Source organism: Ostrea edulis, chromosome 5 (genome assembly GCF_947568905.1).
Source record: "Ostrea edulis chromosome 5, xbOstEdul1.1, whole genome shotgun sequence".
NCBI lineage: Eukaryota > Metazoa > Mollusca > Bivalvia > Ostreida > Ostreidae > Ostrea > Ostrea edulis.
Genome location: NC_079168.1, coordinates 63,677,876 through 63,699,780, shown reverse-complemented (window position 1 = coordinate 63,699,780; position 21,905 = coordinate 63,677,876). Strand labels below are relative to the sequence as shown.

At 38.2% G+C, this 21,905-nt stretch overlaps 1 protein-coding gene and 2 long non-coding RNA genes across 3 annotated transcripts; all 3 read right to left on the bottom strand.

Annotated features, from left to right (window-relative positions):
• Positions 1–1,674: 1,674 nt before the first annotated feature.
• LOC130054664 (neuronal acetylcholine receptor subunit alpha-9-like) lies at positions 1,675–20,258 on the bottom strand. The gene is made up of 5 exons (XM_056165105.1): positions 20,159–20,258; positions 18,513–18,724; positions 4,252–4,578; positions 2,226–2,446; positions 1,675–2,089 (listed from the first exon to the last, which is right to left on the bottom strand). Exons 2-5 carry the CDS (start codon positions 18,709–18,711, stop codon positions 1,793–1,795), a joined length of 1,044 nt encoding a protein of 347 aa, XP_056021080.1. The 5' UTR covers positions 18,712–18,724; positions 20,159–20,258; the 3' UTR covers positions 1,675–1,792.
• Positions 7,301–7,861, bottom strand: LOC125649375 (uncharacterized). Its single transcript, XR_007360678.2, has 2 exons — positions 7,761–7,861; positions 7,301–7,353 (listed from the first exon to the last, which is right to left on the bottom strand). It is a non-coding gene; the product is annotated as an uncharacterized LOC125649375 (long non-coding RNA).
• Positions 14,270–14,810, bottom strand: LOC130054665 (uncharacterized). Its single transcript, XR_008802987.1, has 2 exons — positions 14,728–14,810; positions 14,270–14,320 (listed from the first exon to the last, which is right to left on the bottom strand). It is a non-coding gene; the product is annotated as an uncharacterized LOC130054665 (long non-coding RNA).
• Positions 20,259–21,905: the final 1,647 nt, after the last annotated feature.

Genomic DNA, 21,905 nt, shown 5'->3' with positions numbered 1-21,905 from the left:
AGTACTCTGAAGTTGAAATAAAAAATATGCTAGAGTTCCTCATTGACAATATCTTCGTGGTCTTTGGTGATCAGGTCTCCAACAATCTGTTGGAATTCCCATGGGCATGAATTGTGCTCCTTTGTTAGCTGGCCTGTTTCTATATTCATATGAAGCAGAATTTATTTCAAAACTTGTACGCGATAAGAAAAATTCTCTTGTTGTGACCTTCAATCGAGTCTCGATTGAAGTCAGCATTTCGCAAATTCTATGGTCGTTATAACGATCTAGTTCGTCAATACAACCTCGCATTGGGTCAAATGCTGTCTGACGTGTTTCATACCGATTGTTAAGCCGTTCTTGGCACACTGATTTTGACTGCGGATAACTCCGTTTACCTGATCAGGATATGGGGCTCACGGCGGGTGTGACCGGTCAACAGGGGATGCTTACTCCTCCTAGGCACCTGATCCCACCTCTGGTGTGTCCAGGGGTCCGTGTTTGCCCAACTATCTATTTTGTATTGCTTGTAGGAGTTATGAGATTGATCACTGTTCGTTATCTTCACCTTGCATATATCGACGACGTTTTGTCTGTCTATTAACAATAATAACTTTCATTCATATGTCGATTCGATATATCCCTGTAAGCTCGAAATAAAAGACACCACAGAGTCGTCCACTTCTGTTTCATACCTATACATTTTATTGAAAGTAAACATTAATGGCAAACTGACAACTCAACTTAATGACAAACGGGATGAATTCAGCTACTCCACCATCAACTTTCCATATTTATGTAGCAATATTCCATTATCACCTGCATATAGTGTTTATATCTCTCACCTGATTTGATACGCAAGAGATTGTTCTGTGTATGGTCAGTTTTTTAATCGATGCAAGCTACTGACAAACAAGTTGAAGATACAGGGGTTTCAACAGTCTCGATTGAAGTCAGCATTTCGCAAATTCTATGATCGTTACAACGATCTAGTTCGTCATTGAATACTGTTAGGCCGTTCTTGGCACACTGATTTTGACTACGGATAACTCCGTTTACCTGATCAGGATATAGGGCTCACGGCAGATGCGACCGGTCGACAGGGGATGCTTACTCCTCCTAGGCACCTGATCCCACCTCTGGTGTGTCCAGGGGTCCGTGTTTGCCCAACTATCTGTTTTGTATTGCTTATAGGAGTTGTGAGATTGATCAATGTTCGTTAACTTCACCTTCATCTCACAATTTAAGTGGTCATCTCAAAAACTTGCAGAAAGTAGAATTTGCTATGCAGAACGACTTATAAAGTTGATCGGCGGGGAAATCACATATTTTAAATAAGTTTTTGGTTCTATATAATTTTTTATTTACGGTGGGGGGCTAAGTACATTATATAAACCTATCCACACTTCAGGTGCCTGTGCAATGGATTCCTTTCATTTATGCCGATTAAAATATGAGCATTGCATTCCAGAAAGATTCATCTCTCTATAGTTTTGTTATATGATGTGCTTACATGCATTGAATATTTCGGACAACAATCTTCGCACCTTTTAGACAGCTATAGAAGTATTTCCCAACATATTAACCCAACACGAGGCAAGTTACAACTACGTATACCATGGCATAAAGTTCACTCCATATCAAACGATCGCGAAAAGAAACAAACATAATGGGTTGATTCATATTACCCGCATAAATTTAATCTGCCAAGTTAAGCGTGTGGTCGCTTTTCTTCTTTTACTGATCTAAAACTACGGTAATGTTATATAAATAACAGTGACAAAGTTTATTATTCAGATCAAGAAGCTGTCAATTATTCATTGTTCATTAATTTCAGGAAAACGACTGTGGTTGTAAAGGTGATTACAATAAAAATGACCAAAAACATACGGTCTATTACCATAGCGATCTCCTGCCACTCGTTCACGTGACTTTCGGTCATTCCTGTATCGTTAGAGATGCGTATTTTCTCAGAGTGGGTAATCTCGTTGTCAAAATTGGTGACATTTAATGAAATGTAGGATTTTCCTAAGTCCTCTTGGACATCCATTGTTGATAAGTTGAGTACACAGGTTCTTCTCCTATTTTGATCGTCGGAACACCTACTATTCTAACAAATGAAACAATTTTGGAAAAAATGAAATATCATATCTGTCACTGACAATGCTTTGTATGAATAAAAATATCGGTGTTTTCAGTAAGATGCTTATTTTTTACAAACTGCAAAACGATTACTTCTAATTTACCTGTACTCTGTTCCTTATGTGGGATGCTCGCCTCGTGAAGCATGGTTGGATTTTATTTTTAGACTGGCGCAGGAGAAATCGTCTTCCAAACCGAAGAAAAACTTTATTCATCCAGGCTGGAACCTTCCCGTCGTTGGGTCCCCGGAAATACATGTTTAACACGCACACCGTCATCACCAGCGACAGCGACACAAGGAACATGGAGCCCGCAAAATACATACCTGGATTGCAGAGAATATCTATGTTGAGAATATTTATGTTGTCTTCGCATATATTTTTTTTAATTAAAAATCAAGATTTCGTGTAACGACATTTTATAGTTGTCATGTATAAATCTCTTACAATGTTCAGTTACAATAGGGCACTAATTCATATTTAAGGGTTAGACATAGACTACGCTTTTCATCGGATGCTAGAATTAATTTTGGGGGGCTTGCTTCAGGTAGAGTCTCTTCAGAGCTCTGGGACTTCATGTCCATGTACGGACGTGGTTTCGTCCGGGATGACGGGTGGTTGTCGTCGGTAACAGGATGCCGTTGGTGAAGAAGTGCGAAACATTCAGAGAGAACCCACGCTAAGCTTCGGGACGAAGCTTCCCCGAGTGGGGGGAAGTGTAGCGGACAGTATAAAAGGGAATTTTTTCTGCCTCGCTAGAGAGCTAGCTTTTCTAATGATGTGGTAGAGTCTCTCCTCTTGATCACGCAAGTTAAGCATTGGCGAGCGTGATCAGCACTTGGCTGGGTGATCGCAACACGTTACAATAGTGCATTCGCTCTAAATGAAGACAAATATTGCAAAATGTGCCATAAATCAATATAAACCCACAATAATTCTTGCATGTGTGTGACACCATAATTCAGCACCATCCCCGTCTTTTTCGCAAATGACTAATTTCAGTTTTAGAAAAGTATATTCGTGGACGTCAAGCGACACCAGATTTATATACGATAAAACTGTGAGCAAATATTTTTGTTTGATGTTTGTATTTTGTATTCGAAAAACGTCCATGCAAAGACCTCTGTTTTGTCAATATTGATCAAATTACGATTTAATTTCAATGGCATCATGAAAAAGAGGCGAGTGAGTATTTTGCCGTAAAATGTACCGATTTCAATACCCTGCGTTTTAACCTCTTGAAATACACTTCTACTTTTGTAAGTTTGGAATGAAGAGCTGTAGTAACCATATCTATTCTTTGATAAACGAAAAAGAAAAACCATTGATTTCATATATTTTAAATGTCCGAGTTCACAAGTAGATTCAGGTCCCCGACATTCAGAAACGAAATATCCGCCCATTTAGACACTTTGTCCAATAATGAAATGTTGTTTGTACAGGTCTATACAAATAGAGTGATCTGATGAGATGACTGGTATGTTGTGTGTTTGCTGTCTAATAAGATCTTTGTACTCACCTTTTGTATGGAAAAGAAATTTGAGAAGATGGATAACTGGTTTGTTCTATGTACTCGCATATATATTGAAAGTAACCTGATGAGGAATGTAACTTGTTTGTTTTTTGATTACGCAAACATTTCATAAATAATCTTTTAAGTTTGTTGATTGGTGTTTTTTTTTTTAATGTCCTGTCGAGAATTTTCCACTCCTATTGAGACGTCATCAGTTGTAGGTGAAGTACAGCAAATTTAGATCTATGCTTAGCGCTCAGGGTCGTAGCAGTGAGGGTTCTTTAACGTGCCAACGCCTGCCGCGACACGGGACCTCCGGTTGTTAAAGTAAATTCGAAAGACACGTGATTCTCACTTCTAAATGCCGAGCGTTTGGCGAAGGAGCAATCACTACCTAGGTTTGACGCGGCCATGGCAAGAGCGGGGCTCGAACTCACAGTCTCTCAGCTACGAAGCGAACGCTCTACTACAGGTACTAAGCTACCGTGACCGGTCTCGTATAAGTTGGAGATAGTTCGTATTTTGTACTCACCATACGTGAGTACAATATACCAGCATATATTCTGAAAGTAATCTTATGAGATGAGTATCTGGTACAAGTGTGTTCTGTATACTCACCGACGTATGGAAAGTGATCTGACGAGGCGGGTAACTGATCGCTGACCATCAGGAGGAACACGGCTAGAGACAAGAGAACTGTCACACTCAAAGAAACCTTTTCTCCCGATTCGGGGGGCAGGAGAAACGCTAGAATGGCCACTGATGACGTCAGCATGCAGGGAAAGAGAACGGAAAGAATATAAAAGGTCGGTTTACGGTGGATCTTTAAGTAAAACGACACATCTGGGAACGGTTCTTCGCAGCATTTGTAGTAAGCTACATTTCGTCTGGCGGGAAACGATAGGACAGTCCATTCATTGTTTGTGATATAGAAATCCATGTCTCCTACAAACAAAATGCACGTGATCATCTGCTACTGATCTGAATTGTTCTCAGTTTACATATTAAATCTGAAATATCTTAAATACTCGTATTATCATAATCGCTAATTTAAAGGAATTTCATTCCAATATTCATCGTTCACAAGGTCACTCGGGAGATTTATTACAATTGGTCAGCGTCCGTCGTGCGTTTACAATTGAATATTTTTAACTTCTTTTTGATAACTACCATTCCCATTATTTTCAAATTTGGTATCTACCATCTTCAGGACAAGTGAGATATAAATTTCATCTTCCAGAACTCCGGCACCCCCGTGGGCCCTAAGAGTGGGACAAAAACTGTCAAATATTGACCAATTTCCCACACTCCTCTACTATACAACTGCACATCTGTAGGAATAGTGATGTAGAGTAGGAATGCCTCTGCCAAAATTACAACTTTCATGATTCTCGGGATAGAGGTTCTGGCTCCAGGACGGGGCCAAATTTGGTATATAGGGTTTAAAACATATTTCAAATGCTATCATACTAAGGTAAATTGTAAATATGATCCCAGGGATAGGGGTTTAGGTATTAGGGTAGGGCCAAAATGGTCGTTGTGATTAAATGTTTTAACAATTGAACATTTTTTTTGATAATTTTTTCAAATTTGATATGAAGCATCTTTGGGACATAGAGGGACATAGTTTATCCCTTCTTCTGTACAACTGTACGTCCGTAAAAATGAAAAGAAATGCATAGTCATGTAGAGCAGATAGGCTTCTACCAAAACTGTAAATTTCATGATCCCTAGGGTAGAGGTTCTGACTCCACGGCAGGGCCAAACTTGGTATATATAGTGTACATGTGTAAAACATTTGAATAACATATTCTTCAATGCTATTGACACTAAATTGAAACTAAATCTACATTTAGAAGGAATAGGTAGTCCTCTACAAAAATTGTAAATTCTATGGTCCCAGGGATAGGGGGTTTTGGTTCCTGGGCGGGACCAAAATTAATATAGTGATTGTTGTCTTTATCATTCGAAAAACTTCTTTAATTCTGCTGATACGGTATAAAAACTAGATGCATATTTAGGAAAACAGAGAAAGGTGTACCAAAACTGTACATAAAAGTTTCCCAATGAAGTGTTCAAAATATTCATACTGTGTTAATGTTACACATATGTATATTATGTAGTCTTTCATCAGTATTGGCATATTTTCTGGGCATTTATGTTTTAAGAACATATCTTGTTTTAAACTGTTGCTAGATATCAAAATTCAACTTACATATGCAGAACAGAAAATATTTTCTAGATTTCAATGCCCTTGGAGCTATTATACTTTTAACTAATACCCAGGTGACCGATAAGGCCTACTCAGGTGACCGATAAAGCCTGTGGACCTCTTGTTGATGTTAAAGATAAGTTAAATTTACGTTTTGAATAACTTTGGAAATTATTTTGTTTACACTTCAAAAACTCGGCCTTTAAAATATAAAATTTATTGCAATGCCTCAGATTACCACACAAAGTATACATACCGCTCCAGATTACTACCTGTTCCATATTACCGTAAAGTTTTATATACGCTCCATATTACCGTAACGTTCTATATACCGCTCCATATTACCGTAAAGTTCTATATAGGGCTCCAGATTACTACCTGTTCCAGATTTCAGTAAAGTTTTATATACCGCTCCAGATTACCGTAAAGTTCTATATAGGGCTCCAGATTACTACCTGTTCCAGATTACCGTAAAGTTCTATATACCGCTCCAGATTACCGTAACGTTCTATATACCGCTCCATATTACTGTAAAGTTCTATATACCGCTCCAGATTACCGTAACGTTCTATATACCGCTCCATATTATTGTAAAGTTCTATATACCGCTCCAGATTACCGTAAAGTTCTATATACCGCTCCAGATTACTATAAAGTTCTATATTTACATTCAGTGTATTTCTCATCATTGAAATGCATTGGAAATCTACAGCATTCAAATTCCTATAACACATCTAAACCTTATCACTGCGTATGAATACAAAACAGGAACTACATTAACATGTAGTCTGCTACATGTAAACATTGTAAATAGAAACTACATGAAGTCAAAATGGATGATGAATTGCAACCTAATTTCAATTTCAATTTTGAGGATATGGACATCTTAGAAGTGTTTTCTCAAACTGATTTTGATTCGTTACTGGTGAATTTACCAGAAAGCAGTCACTTAAATGTAAATCTACATGTTGAAGAAAACCCTGAAATGCCTGAAACACCCATTTCCTCTGATCAGCCACAAGCAAAGGTATCAATCACAGCAACAATTAAAATATCTTAATAAGATTTTTTAATAAATATAAATTCATGAATTAACTTATAAATTAAAGCAAATTAAATAAATTTATTTTGTCAAAGAGAATATTTTTTTCTTTAAGAAATGAAACTTATAATTCTTTGTTTGATGCATGTATCAAACGAAACATTGGACGGAAAACTACATCAATGCGCGTAGCGCATTGATGAAAAAGTTTTCCGTCCAATGTTTCGTTTGATACATGCATCAAACAAAGAATTATAAGTTTCATATCTTATCATTTAATTATGTTTTTAAGATAGAAAAACAAATAGTTTCTCCCATCAAAAAGCTTAAATTAACGTTTCTGAAATGGCGCGTAGGAATACATATAGGCAAGAATGATGTACTGCCCCAACGTCAGTAAGTTAACCAGATCAAAGTGTTTCAGTTGAATTTATTATGATAACACAATGATGTTGATGGTAAAAAGCTGTAAAAGATACAAAAAGTTCAATTACAATTGATGTCCAAACATGCGTTCCATAAATAGACACACAACATAATTAAAGAATGAATTATGGCACAAACTGTTTTCCATAGTTTTAAATTTTGAACAAGGCCACATTCTAATTTACTAGCAATTCCAAAATTTATACTATTGCCTTTGATTACAGTGCAGAACACAATACCAAACTCATAGAAAATAATTATTGCATCACATAACTACTCATTTTACAAAATGATAGCAAACGTTCAATATGTGAAACACGTGGTACATCGTACATTCAGCACGGTCACTTAATAGTCCACCTAGATAAGCTACTACATACAAAATGTACAATACAAACTTTCCAGTTAATACTATGACTAGATAAAACAGAATATTCAAATACTTACACTGTGATGGGCCACAATTTGCGATATTGAACACGAGGTCAGAAAAACGTGTAACCAAAAAATATGGCGGTTCATAACTAAACAATATCCAAAGAGAGATAACTCAATATAAAAGAAGTCAAAAGATAACTCTTGCCGGGACGGCACACTCCTCGCCTGATGTTATTTGACATCACTTCTAAATTGCTATTTCAACTACGCAGTCACAGTCATAAAATGTGAAGATATATGTAAGAGTAGAGTTGGACTAATCGTCAGACAACAAAAGCACAACTTCGGTCACAGGACGCGTGAACACCGATGATCCACCTTCACGATACACTACTCGGACCTCTACCTTCCTAACCTTGCCATCACTACTAGGGAAGACTTTGGTGATGATACCCATTGGCCAATAGTTGCGTGCAACTGAATTGTCTCTCATCAGAACCACATCTCCCTCTGAAAGGTTACGCCGATCGTATTTCCATTTTCGATAACTCTGTAGAGTGTCTAGGTATTGTGATTTCCATCTTCTCCAGAACACTTCAGCGAGGTGTTGGACACGTTTCCATTGTGCACGGTACATGTTCTGCTCATCTACTGTTGGCAAACTGATACTCGTCATGGCTGGTTTTTGAGTAAGCATCATGGATGGACTCAAAGGTAGAGGGTTTTCAGGGTCGGTCGATAACGATACGAGAGGTCGTGAGTTCACTATTGCAGATGCCTCTGCAAGAAATGTTGTAAGAACCTCATGTGTCAAGGAACCAGGGAGTATCTCTGATAGCATTGCATCAAGAATCCTTCTCGTTACCCCAATCAAGCGCTCCCACACACCTCCCATGTGGGAGGAATGTGATGGGTTAAATAGCCAAGCTGTTCCATTGTTATACAAGAAGTTCTTCACAGGTCCATCTTCCACGTTTATGGTGTCGATTTGGAGATCTTCTGTTGCACCCACAAAATTTGTTCCCCTATCCGAACGAACTTGTACAACCTTGCCACGGATGGCAACGAAACGCTTGAATGCATTAATAAATGCAGATGAACTCATGTCTTCTACCACCTCGATATGGATACCTCTAGTTGCCAGACAGGTAAAGAGTATGGCCCAACGTTTTGCACGTGCAGCTCCACCTCTTGTTCTCCGAGTGACCACTTCCCAAGGACCGAAAGTGTCAAGGCCTACATAAGTGAACGGAGGGCTTGGCTCTACACGTTCGGGTGACAGATCAGCCATCTTCTGGTGCTCCATCTGTCCACGTAGTTTCCTACACTTAACGCACTTATGGATGACAGACGAGATCAAACGTTTGTCTCCAATGATCCAAAACCCGGCGTTTCGTATAGTTCCAGAGGTTATGTGTCTACCCTGATGTTTAGCAAGAGAATGGAAATGTCTGACAAGAAGCAGAGCGATGTGATGTCGGCCTGGAATGATGACTGGGTTTCTGACATCGCGAGGAATCTTGCTCCTGTTCAACCTTCCTCCAACTCTCAGTACGCCTTCGTCGTCAAGGAAAACATCAAGAGACAGTAAGGTACTTGACTTCAGTAAAGGTTCGCCATGAACTAGAGATTCATATTCTTCAAAGTAAAACTCTCGTTGAACTGCCTTGATGATCATCAACTTTGCTTGCTGAAAGGCATCAACAGTTTTGGATTTGGAACACACATGCCACCCCGCACAATCACTGTTGCGATGGAATGACTCTGCAATGTGTTTCAGCAAAGAGAAAGTCTCTGTGAGATTCTTCCAAGTTGAGAATCTAGAGAATCTGTCAGATCCCAATGACGGAGCGGTCACACATGTTTTATTGGAGATGACAACTGATCTCACTTCCTTGTCGTTGTCCGGGTCAATGATTTCAAATGTTTCATTGATGGGTTGGGTTTGTTCTATAAGATAAGCTGGTCCTTTTATCCAAGCGCTATCTTTCAAGTCTTGTGCTGGTAAAGCACGAGTAGCCTGATCTGCAGGATTCCTTTCCGTTGGAACAAATGACCACTGGACCGGTTTAGTCATTTTCTGAATGAATGACACACGATTGGTTACGTAAGTGTAAAATCGTCTTGATGTGTTATAAATGTATCCAAGGACCACACGACTGTCAGAATACATACTGAATTCATCAATCGGAATCGAAAGGTGATCTGAGATGGAACAAGCTAGTTCCACAGCCAATACCGCTGCACACAATTCCAGTCGCGGAATTGTGTGTCCATGAGGTGGAGCGAGTTTTCCTCTTCCCATGACGAAACCGACGTTGCATTCATCTTTCTGAGAAGTTGTCTTCAGGTAGCCAACTGTGACAATTGCAAGTTCAGACGCATCACAGAAGATATGAACTGATTTCTCTTTACAGTTTGACAGGGAACCAGGTAGGTATGTACGTGGTATTTTGATATCCTCTAGATGAACTAATGACTCCTTCCAGCGTTTCCAGTCACCCATCTGTTCTACTGGTAACGTTTCATCCCAGTCGACCGCGCCACATACCAGGTGTCTCAGGAGACTCTTTCCTTCAAGCACAACAGGAGCAAGAAACCCAATGGGGTCGAATATGCTGTTTATCGTAGACAATACTCCTCTTTTCGTGTAAGGTTTGTCTCCCGTAGCGACTTGAAAGAAAAATACATCAGATTCCAAGTTCCAGTTGAGTCCTAGACTACGTTGGTTCGGAAGAGAGTCCTTTCCAAATTCAAGTTCCTTCATACCTTTAGCTAAATCATCTGCTGGAAAGGCGTTCAGCACGTCTTTGTGGTTAGAGGCTATCTTATGTAATCGCAAGTTGCCTTGTGACTGGAGAGCTTGTTGTGTTCGCTTCATCAGGTCAATAGCTTGTGGGACAGTAGGAAGAGATAACAGACCATCATCGACGTAGAAATTGTTCTCTACAAAGTCAGTTACATCCTTCCCAAATTCTGGCTCAGCAACTGCTGCTGTCTTGCGAAGACCATAAGTGGCAATTGACGGTGACGGGCTATTTCCAAACACATGAACCGTCATTCTGAATTCTATCATTGTTCTGTTTGGATCATTCTCTTCATACCAAAAGAACCTTAGGAAGTTTCGATGGTCCTCGCGTACCTTAAAGCAGTAAAACATCTGCTGGATGTCGCCCATGATTGCGACTGATTCCTTGCGAAATCTCAACAAGACTCCTAGCAGACTATTGGTAAGATCTGGCCCAGTTAGAAGAACATCATTTAAAGATAATCCTCCATATTTAGCTGAAGAGTCAAACACGGCTCGTAGTTGATCAGGCTTTTTGGGGTGATATATGCCAAATATGGGAAGAAACCAACATTCTTCTTGTTCTGATATTGGTGGTGCAACCTCTGCATGGCCATTTTTCAAGATTCCGTCCATGAATGCAAGAAAATGTTCTTTCTTAATTGGATTTTTCTGAAGATTGACATCTAATGCATTGGCTCTTCTAAGAGCAAGTGATCTGTTGTTCGGAAGTTTCAATCGTTGTTGGCGAAAGGGTAGAGGGGCAACCCAGTTTCCAGTGTTGTCCTTCTGAAGGCTTTCGTGCATGATTTGAAGGAATTCACGATCATCTACAGACATGCCTGGTTTTTCATCGTCCTTTGTCCTCTGAAAAACATTCTTGCCAAAGTCTTCATTGTTAAGATGTGTTGCTGCGTTTCTGTTGCTGAAACCATAATGTCGGTTAGAATCCTCACAAATCCTGAACTCATTTGTACAGGGAGGAAATAATGATACACGACCGGATCCTAGTAAGTGGGTTTTGTATGTGTTGACCACTGCTGGCGCATGAGTCTTGCCTAAACAAGTTTCACCTATTATGGCCCACCCAAGATGAAGTTTCTGTGCGTAAGGTTGGTTACCATAACCAATGCGTTGATCAAGGACATGGTGAGCCTGGATAATGTCTCTTCCCAGGAGCAAAATAATGTCCGCATCATGATCGAGTGGAGGAATGAATCTTGCTACATCACGAAGATGGCTGTAATGCAACGCAATGTCCTGTGTGGGAATCTCATCGCGTACATTTGGAACCTGACTGCATTCGATCAAAGTCGGTAGATTCATCTTACAGCTACTGTCGTATGACTCAACAACAAAACCTTCTGCTTTCCTTCCCGATGTCTGAATAGTTCCACCACATGGTGAGAGCATGTATGAAGTAGAGTAACTCTGTATGTTAAACAGCTCAAAGAACTCGGGACTGACAAGAGAACGGTTCGATTGATCATCGATGACTGCATACATCAGTTTTGCATGCTGGGGTTGTTCTTTTGGGAATACTCGAACAAGTAAGGTTTTAGCACAAGACTTGCCACCAAAGTTCCTTCCACAAATTTCAGTGCAAGCAACTTTCACATCTGAAGTTTCCTTAGAGTCATGCTTCTCCCCGCCATCATGCCTTCGTTCTAATCGGTTCTTTGCGGCATGACAATGGAGTGCTGTGGGATGAGATGTACTGTCACATTCGTCACACTTCACAGGGACTGAACAGTCTTTGTTTATGTGATCGTGATTCACAACATCTAAAACAAATGTTTTTGTCCTTTAAGAACTTCCTTCTTTCTTCCAGGGATTTCATCGCGAAGCCCTTGCATTTATTAAGGGAGTGAAATGTATTGTGCAAGGGACATTTTCTTTCCTCTTTGTCTTCCTCCGCCCGAGATATATCCGTTTTCTTGGAAGAAACATGTAAATTCCTTTCACGTACACGTTTGCCATGATGTTGACTGTCTATTTTAGATTCCATAAAGTAAGTGAATGATGGGTTGTTCTTTGTGCGACTCTGCTCCCGAATAAAGTCTGCGAAGACTGTAAAAGGTGGGAATGATACACAATGATCCTTCATGTATTTCACCGCTACATTTGTCCACTTTTCCTGGAGGCTGAATGGAAGCTTTCTCACTATAGGAATCACACCCGTAGAGCTATCGAAATAAGCCAACAAACAAGAGTATCTGCTATCTTCCTTGGCTGCATTTATCTCGTCGATGATGTCAGACAGATCATATAAACGATGGATGTCCTTAGAAGTGATAGTAGGAAATGTATCTAGCTTTGACTTCAGTGTTGCTTCCATCATCTCAGGGCATCCATATCTTTCTTCTAGTCGAGTCCAGCATCTTGTAAGTGTGCGAGCTGGATTGTTCGAGTTGGCAGCCTTGATGCTCAGCATGTGCTGCTGAGATAAGGGACCCGTCCATTTAACAAGAAGATCAACTTCCTCTGCTGGAGTGACTTTGAGATCAAACATGATAGATTTGAAGCTATTCTTCCATGTAGGATAGAATTCTGGCTTGTCATTAAAGTGGATCAGACGCGAAAAGAGCAATTCCTTTTTTAACAGAAATTGTGTGAAATCTGTTGCAAGACACTGAGAAGCAGTCTGACCCGAAGGTGTTTGCACAAAATCTGGCGGTGGAGTTCGTGAGTATACAGGCACATTTGATTCTTGAGCAAGTTGAGCATTGCTGATGGGCATTGGAGGATGAAGAGGTGTATTTCGAAACAAATGTGGTTCATTTGAAGCTACTGTGGTGTGCATATTCATCGGAAATGGTTGAATGTTTTCATAACAGGCTAATGGGCGGCTTGTGCTCTCAACATATTCTCTAGTACGCTTCATAGAGTTTTCTTGCCCGAGATTATATAAATCATCCTGTGTCGAACTATGTTGTCGATTGTCTAAATCACTTTGTGTTGAACTACGTTGTTCTCCTTCTTCGAGGAAACTTGCTTCTGCATCTAAAACTGCAGCTTCTCGTTTAACGCTTAGCAAATCCATTTCTGCACTTATCTCTGCTGTTTGCTTTAGTGTTATTGCACGTTGAAACTCGAATTCTGCTTGTTTTTTCTTTAGCTGTGCTTCGTCTTCTGCAAATTGTATAGAGACCTTTAGAGCTTCAGCCTTGGCTCGCTTTACTGTGGCAGAAGAAATTTGGCTAATCCGCGAATTTCTAGAAGTTCTCGAGCGCCTAGAAGACACAGTAGACAAGGTGTCTTGCTTATTCTGAATTAGCATGCATAATCTTTTCATGGCAGAGTCAACTTGCACTCTGTAATTTCGTAAAGTCACATTGAAGTGATTTCTCTTTTCTTCACAAACATCGGAATTGTGACGGTTTAGGAATTCCATATAAGAATGGCACTCGTTCTCCAACTGTTCCACATGTTTTGAAATGTCCTGCTTCAGGGATAGAAGTGCATTTAAATCATTAGGTGTCTTATCTACACCTTTGAGGTTAATATCAACAACAGTCCATACTTTCTCTATCCGCTGTGTATATTTCTCAACAGCTTGTTCAAACTGTTCGAGACCTTTTTCAGTAAGAACGACTTTGCGTATTGATGTCTCTTCTTCGTCCACAGTGTCGTGAAGCATGTCGGTAGGTTTCTCTTTACTCATTTCGATGTTCAGATCACATTAGACGATGACCGAGGATGTCCGTGTCTGTAGTGACGACTTTCACAAAAGGCTTGATGTAGTCTTTTTACTGTACTGCCCCAACGTCAGTAAGTTAACCAGATCAAAGTGTTTCAGTTGAATTTATTATGATAACACAATGATGTTGATGGTAAAAAGCTGTAAAAGATACAAAAAGTTCAATTACAATTGATGTCCAAACATGCGTTCCATAAATAGACACACAACATAATTAAAGAATGAATTATGGCACAAACTGTTTTCTATAGTTTTAAATTTTGAACAAGGCCACATTCTAATTTACTAGCAATTCCAAAATTTATACTATTGTCTTTGATTACAGTGCAGAACACAATACCAAACTCATAGAAAATAATTATTGCATCACATAACTACTCATTTTACAAAATGATAGCAAACGTTCAATATGTGAAACACGTGGTACATCGTACATTCAGCACGGTCACTTAATAGTCCACCTAGATAAGCTACTACATACAAAATGTACAATACAAACTTTCCAGTTAATACTATGACTAGATAAAACAGAATATTCAAATACTTACACTGTGATGGGCCACAATTTGCGATATTGAACACGAGGTCAGAAAAACGTGTAACCAAAAAATATGGCGGTTCATAACTAAACAATATCCAAAGAGAGATAAGTCAATATAAAAGAAGTCAAAAGATAACTCTTGCCGGGACGGCACAAATGAAAACAAAAACAAAACGGCATCGCTGTGCGTTCAGGTCAGGAACAGTTACTGTGCAGATTTAAAGTAGGGGTCTAGTAGCGTGACGTCATTTCCGGATCGAACTCTGGTATTGGTTCACGTACTATTATTATCAAACGTATTTTTACATTTACCTGGATGTTTTTTAATTTAGAAAATGAATACAATAACACTCAATCACTTATATTTGAGTAGACTATGGCTCCAATCGTCTTTCCATTTTATGTCATCTAATTCACACATAAAACCAGAGGTACATATTTGTTTAATTGATATACAGGGGTATTACATGTTAAAATTATCTGTAAATTAAAAAAAATTCATGATATGCGATAATGCACTTGTGGAATTAAATAAAACAATTCTGCACTTGTTATATATTTGTTATCTTGTTATATATTTGTTATCTTCTATTATGTGAAAATCATCTTCAAAATGGCTATTTTGGCCAAAAAATGTAAATATAAATTGAGATGCTGTGAAAATATTATGCTGAGAAAGGGCAGATTTTTTAAATGTATTTTAACAAGCATTCATACATGAACATAATATGTGAGTTTGAATGAAAAATCACACGTCAAATTTTTAAAATATTCATATTAGTGGTGTTGCAGTGCCGTATTTTTGACTGCCGAGGGCCTGTATTGAATTCAATTTTGTACCACCATTATTAAAAAACATGAAACTGTGTTAAAATTTCACTTTTAATTATTTAGTTAAACATATGTATTTCATATTTGAGGAAAAAAATTGCAGCATCATACCTCAAACAAAAGTTTATGGACATATTCTAGGACTTCTTCAATGAATTCTGATATTGCCGTTTGACAAATGGGGGTACACGTAATAAAAATACCATAATTTACTCATTATACTGACAACCCCCCATTTTTTTGTTTTTATCATACCCTCAAATGAACAATCTAAGTATTTAAACTCAAATTTTTGAGAAATCACATGTAGGTCCAGGACTAGGGACCTACCTTAAATGGATTATACGCCAAATTAAAGGTACAATGGTTAAAAGCTGAATTAAATATACAGGAAGATAACAAGCGGTGACTGGATTTATGCTGCATCGTGTTGGAGGAGACGTTGAACACTGGCTGTGTCGTTGGAACGGTGGAATGCAACTTGGCTCCATTTCAATATCGAGGAAAACGTTCAAAACGCACTCGTTGACTGAGCCCCATATAACGCAGTTCAATTTCATTGATATTTACCAGATCAGAAGTCGCCACTTGCTCCGTCATGTTATCGATCTCGTAAAGCAGACGATTCATACCGGGAACTCGTGTAATCTGTCTACTTCTACCAGTAAGTGGTCTACGTCATCAAATATTGACTATTCTGCCACGTCATCGCCTATGTATGTTGTTTCTTTAAATTAATTTGTATTCTATTCATATCTTTAGTTGTGCTGATTTTTGATAGCAATGAAAAACAAAAATGAAACAAATGCATTTCGTCCTGTGTGGAAAATCCCGTTCTATAAATAGCGCTAAAATTAGAACGGGGAAGACGCATTCCAGAGAAAAGTAGTCCCGCGTGCTTAGTGCAGATGAACTCCGAACGAAATTTTGACAGAGAAATCAAACGAATTTTTCAACCAATCAGCATCGTTTATAAGTCATCACTTTAAAAGTTATTAAATGATTGTAATATCCAAATGCACTATACTTTTCATAGTAAAACAACCGAGTTTGGCTCTTCCGTGTATTATCCCCACCATTTCTGAAGGGCGAGAAATTTTAAAAGGGACGAATAAAATCTTAACATTTTTAAGAAATAAATTAAAGAATGTAAATACAAGTATTGAATTCTTATTTTTGGATGTTGGCGGTAGTATAACAGCACCTGGCCGTGCCAACAAATTATCATACCGCGCTAACGCGCGGTATTCAATTTGTCGGCACGGCCCACAGGCAATTGCATCGCTTGGGGTCGAATTTACTATATAAAGAGTAAAGGTATAGAACTCTAAATATTGGGTACCCAAGTTAGCCGATGTAAAAACAATAAATTAATTGATATAAAATTCTACTTTGTATTTTAATTTATTCATACATAATCAATCTACATTACTACCAAAGTTCATCCCAAAATTCCATATACTTCCCAAGATATGCAGAAATGAACTCGGAAAAATGCCTATTATTTTTTGGTTGACTTTTAGCTGGGCCCTGACACTATACGACTACACAGAGTGTTTGAGCATTGCAACAAGCTATCAAATAGAATGTACAGCATAAAATATCATTTCTAAAACGAATGTCTTACCCCAATTCATAAAATGAAGTCCGTAATAGCTCCAAGGGACTGAAAATTTTAAACCGTTTCTATTTTCATTTAACACAGTCATTTTCATCGGTGCCACTAACTACCCACATTGACATCATTATTATCAATCGTCAAACACCTGTGATAATGTGATTTAGATAAAAATAGACATAATAAGACATTTGTATATTTATAAAGACTTGTTATTAGCATAATTTATGTACTATAATGAATCAATATTGATAAATATTAGTAATTGAGTCTCTAAGTCGTTATGGGTCCTTCCATCTCTTTTGGGTAATTAGTTATAACTACCGTTCATGGTTGGGATTGTGAAAGTACAGACGGTTTAAAAATTTTCAGTCACTTGGAGCTATTACGGACCTCATTTTATGAATTGGGGTAAGAAATTCATTTTGGAAATGATATTTTATGCTGCACATTCTATTTGATAGCTTGTTGCAATGCTCAAACACTCTGTGTAGTCGTATAGTGTCAGGGCCCAGCTAAAAGCCAACCAAAAAATAATAGGCATTTTTCAGAGTTCATTTCTGCATATCTTGGGAAGTATACGGAATTTCGGGATGAACTTTGGTAGTAATGTAGATTGATTATGTATGAATAAATTAAAATACAAAGTAGAATTTTATATCAATTAATTCATTGTTTTTACATCGGCTAACTTGGGTACCCTATATTTAGAGTTCTATACCTTTACTCTTTATATAGTAAATTCGACCCCAAGCGATGCAATTGCCTGTGGTACGGCCAGGTGCTGTTATACTACCGCCGGCATCCAAAAATAAGAATTCAATACTTAAATATACCGCTGCGGATTACCGTAAAGTTCTATATACCGCTCCGGATTACTGTAAAGTTCTATATACCGTTCCAGATTTCAGTAAAGTTTTATATACCGCTCCAGATTACCGTAAAGTTCTATATACCGCTCCATATTACCGTAAAGTTCTATATACCGCTCCAGATTACCGTAAAGTTCTATATACCGCTCCATATTACCGTAACGTTCTATATACCGCTCCATATTACTGTAAAGTTCTATATACCGTTCCAGATTACCGTAACGTTCTATATACCGCTCCATATTACCGTAAAGTTCTATATAGGGCTCCAGATTTCTACCTGTTCCAGATTACCGTAAAGTTCTATATACCGCTCCGGATTACTGTAAAGTTCTATATACCGCTCCAGATTACCGTAAAGTTCTATATACCGCTCCAGATTACCGTAAAGCTCTATATACCGCTCCAGATTACCGTAAAGTTAAATATATCGCTCCAGATTACCATAAAGTTATATATATTTATATGTACCTGTTGGAATTCTGGGATAGAAGTCGATTTCTGCTCCAGAGTGTGACCAAGATCCAAACATGAGTTTGCATTCCTGTATGTCCATGGGGAAATACAACACGTTGATAGGACAGATGCTGTCCACTATGGTAGGATACAGATAAATCACCGTCCCGTCATGTTCTACAATTGGGCGGTACTCACGACGGCCTGGCATCATGATCTCGGAGGCGCTACCAGGAGGAAGCTTTATGTCAATTTTGCTTACATTTTATAGAAATGTGATTGAATTTTTTTTTTCTCAGGTAAAGCTAATAAAGGGATATACGATGGCTGTTCGATGTGTAATATGTATTGTACGATATCTCAAAAGCATTCGACTTAAATAGTGAAATGAACATTACATCCCTTCAAAGTATTCTCCGCGGTTTGAAATACATAATTTCAATCTCAGAATCCATTTCTGAAATGCGTCACGGTACGCTGATTTAGGTAGACCTCTGAGGCACTGACTGATGGCTGAGCCAAGGGCTTGTTGGGATTTGTAACGACGACCAGATGAGAACTTCTTAAGAGTTGGAAAAAGGAAAAATTCGCATGGGGCTAGATCTGGAGAGTATGGTGGGTGTGGCAAGACGGTAACCTTCTCCGACTTCAAAAATTGTTTCACAAGCTCAGATGTATGTGATGGAGCATTATCGTGAAGTAGACGATTATGCCTAAATCCTGAGTGACACAGGGCGTCCTTTATGATGATATTTCTTGAGCTTTTTTAGTATAACATCTCGGTAATACCGACCTGTAACACATTTGTACGGCTATACCATCACATGAGAAGAATATGCAATAAAGAACTTTCTTTGTGCTTATAGTTCTTTTGGCAACTCCAGGCCTTCTACCGTGTTTAGTTAGTCATATTTTGTTTCCAATTTTTCTTACTGGTTCGAAATAGTGAACCCATGTTTCGTCACAGGTAACAATGTTTGCAAATTGTCTTTGATTGAATTTGGGAAACGTTTTGAGCATTTGCTTAGCGGTTTGTACTCGTACCCGTTTTTGGTCATCTGTCAATATATGCGGTATCCATCTGGCAGAAATCTTTCGTGCTTTCAAATTACGCTTCAAAATGAAATGCACCCGCGATAGCGATATGCCAACAGCTTTGGCAATATCACGAATCCTGTATCTGCCATCACTTTCAATTATTTCCCCGACTTTTGAGACATTTGCCTTGCCTGTTACAGTCACAGGTCGGCCATATTTTGCTGCATCTTTGACGGACTCTGTGCCAGTCAGAAATTTCTTTCTCCACCTACGAACTGTCTCATAAGATACCTTATAAGACCCATAAACTTCCCCCAATTCAGTAAAACTCTGCATTACCGAATGACCGAGTTTTGTGCAAACTTTTATATAAGCTCTAATTTCTTCAATATTCTCAACCCGTTTCCCTACCATTTTTACAACAAATGACTATAAGTTTAAAACTATGTGGAGCTGAAGGCTCGTGTTTATACCGTTGGAATGGTATTGAATAGAGCTATTAAAAAGTATCATCATCCACGAAATCGTGCAAAGCGTTATCGCGCTGTGGTACATTACACATTACATATCGAACAGCCCTCGTATGTTATGAAAAGTAAAAGATGTACGGATCTGTGGTATACCTGTCAAAAACTGTGATATCCGGTGTCCACACGTCATCGAAAGGTAGAATAATCTGGTTCACCCCTTCATAGTCACTGATGTTCCAACGTAGTCTATGGTCTTTCCACCACTAAAAGTCAAATCTAGAACTGAACAGAATTCTTTGAAAAGTCTTGACACAAATTAGCACTATCGAATGTATACGTGTGGTATATACAAAGCACTATAAATAGAATGTATACGTGTGGTATATACAAAGCACTATAAATAGAATGTATACGTGTGGTATATACAAAACACTATAAATAGAATGTATACATGTGGTATATACAAAACACTATAAATAGAATGTATACATGTGGTATATACAAAACACTATAAATAGAATGTATACATGGTGTATATACAAAACACTATAAATAGAATGTATACGTGTGGTATATACAAAACACTATAAATAGAATGTATACATGGTGTATATACAAAACACTATAAATAGAATGTATATATATACATTACGGAAGCGTTGTATATTTTTACTCGATACTTGCCATCCGCATCCAAATATTTAAAGAGATAATCTGGTTTTTTTCATCCTGAAATGAATAAAGCAAACACTTGAAAACATATTTTTGATCAGCTATTTTCAAATGATGAGCTGAAGCGGTATTTTAGCATAGATATCCAAGCAATATGTCAATTGCATGTACCAATTTTATGAGCTGGCGAAGAGCGATGTTGACTGCAATGGAGACATTTTCTCTAAATGTCCTCACTGGCAGTAGTCTGGGGTCGTAGTCCCGCAGAAGGTCTTTAACCAGCAGGGACGTGGCTGCTGTTGTATTAGCGATAAGCTTTCCTGAAATTATCCTTGAAATCATTATCCATCCATGACGCAGTTCTTAATTACCTGCTACGACATAGTGATATATTCTTGAGCTACATTTGATATCCACTTTGTTTATCATACCTAAGCAAACTTTGAAACTTAACTTGAAAGTTAATTATAAAACACCCTATAACGAAGTGGAAGCAAAGTTGCACTCGTGTATATTTAAACTTGTTTTAAAATGATTCCATTTTTCAACTTATAAAACATTGATTTATACTTAAAGAATGAAGCAAAAAGAACAGTTATTTACGTATCAAAGTTCAACACCACTTGCTGCAAACAAACTTTATTTTCAAAAATGATGACGTGAGGATCCGGATTAGAATAGGTCTAATATGTACGCAACTAATTGGGGCGGTCCTTCGGATAGAAACGCAAAACTCAAGGCCCCGCGTCGCAGCATGTGTGCCACGATAAAGATACCTCCCTGTCCAAAGGCTGTAAGCGCCGAGCGTAAACCTAGATTTACAGCCCTACACCGGCAATGGTGACGTCTCCATATTAGTGAAAAATTCGTTAAACAATATACTAGAACTACTATCAAAAATGATGAAAATGAAAACTAAATTTATGTTTTTTATAATAAAATGTATGGAATGTAAACAAACAAAATGGTCAAAAGTTTAACCTCCATTGCAACCTCGTTGGTGAAGGTTATTATTTTTTTTTTTAAAAATAGCCCTACCTTCTGCAACAAAACAAAGAAACACGACGCCAAGCACTCGGAGCATGTCTCCTATTGCTGTTTCCGGATTTTACTGACATTCTTTTATAACAATCTTTGGGCATGCGCAGAAAAATTGGAGGAGTCATAGACTCCAGAATGCCATCTGAAGTTTTGTTTCTCTGAACATGGCGCGTTCCAATAAATTGTG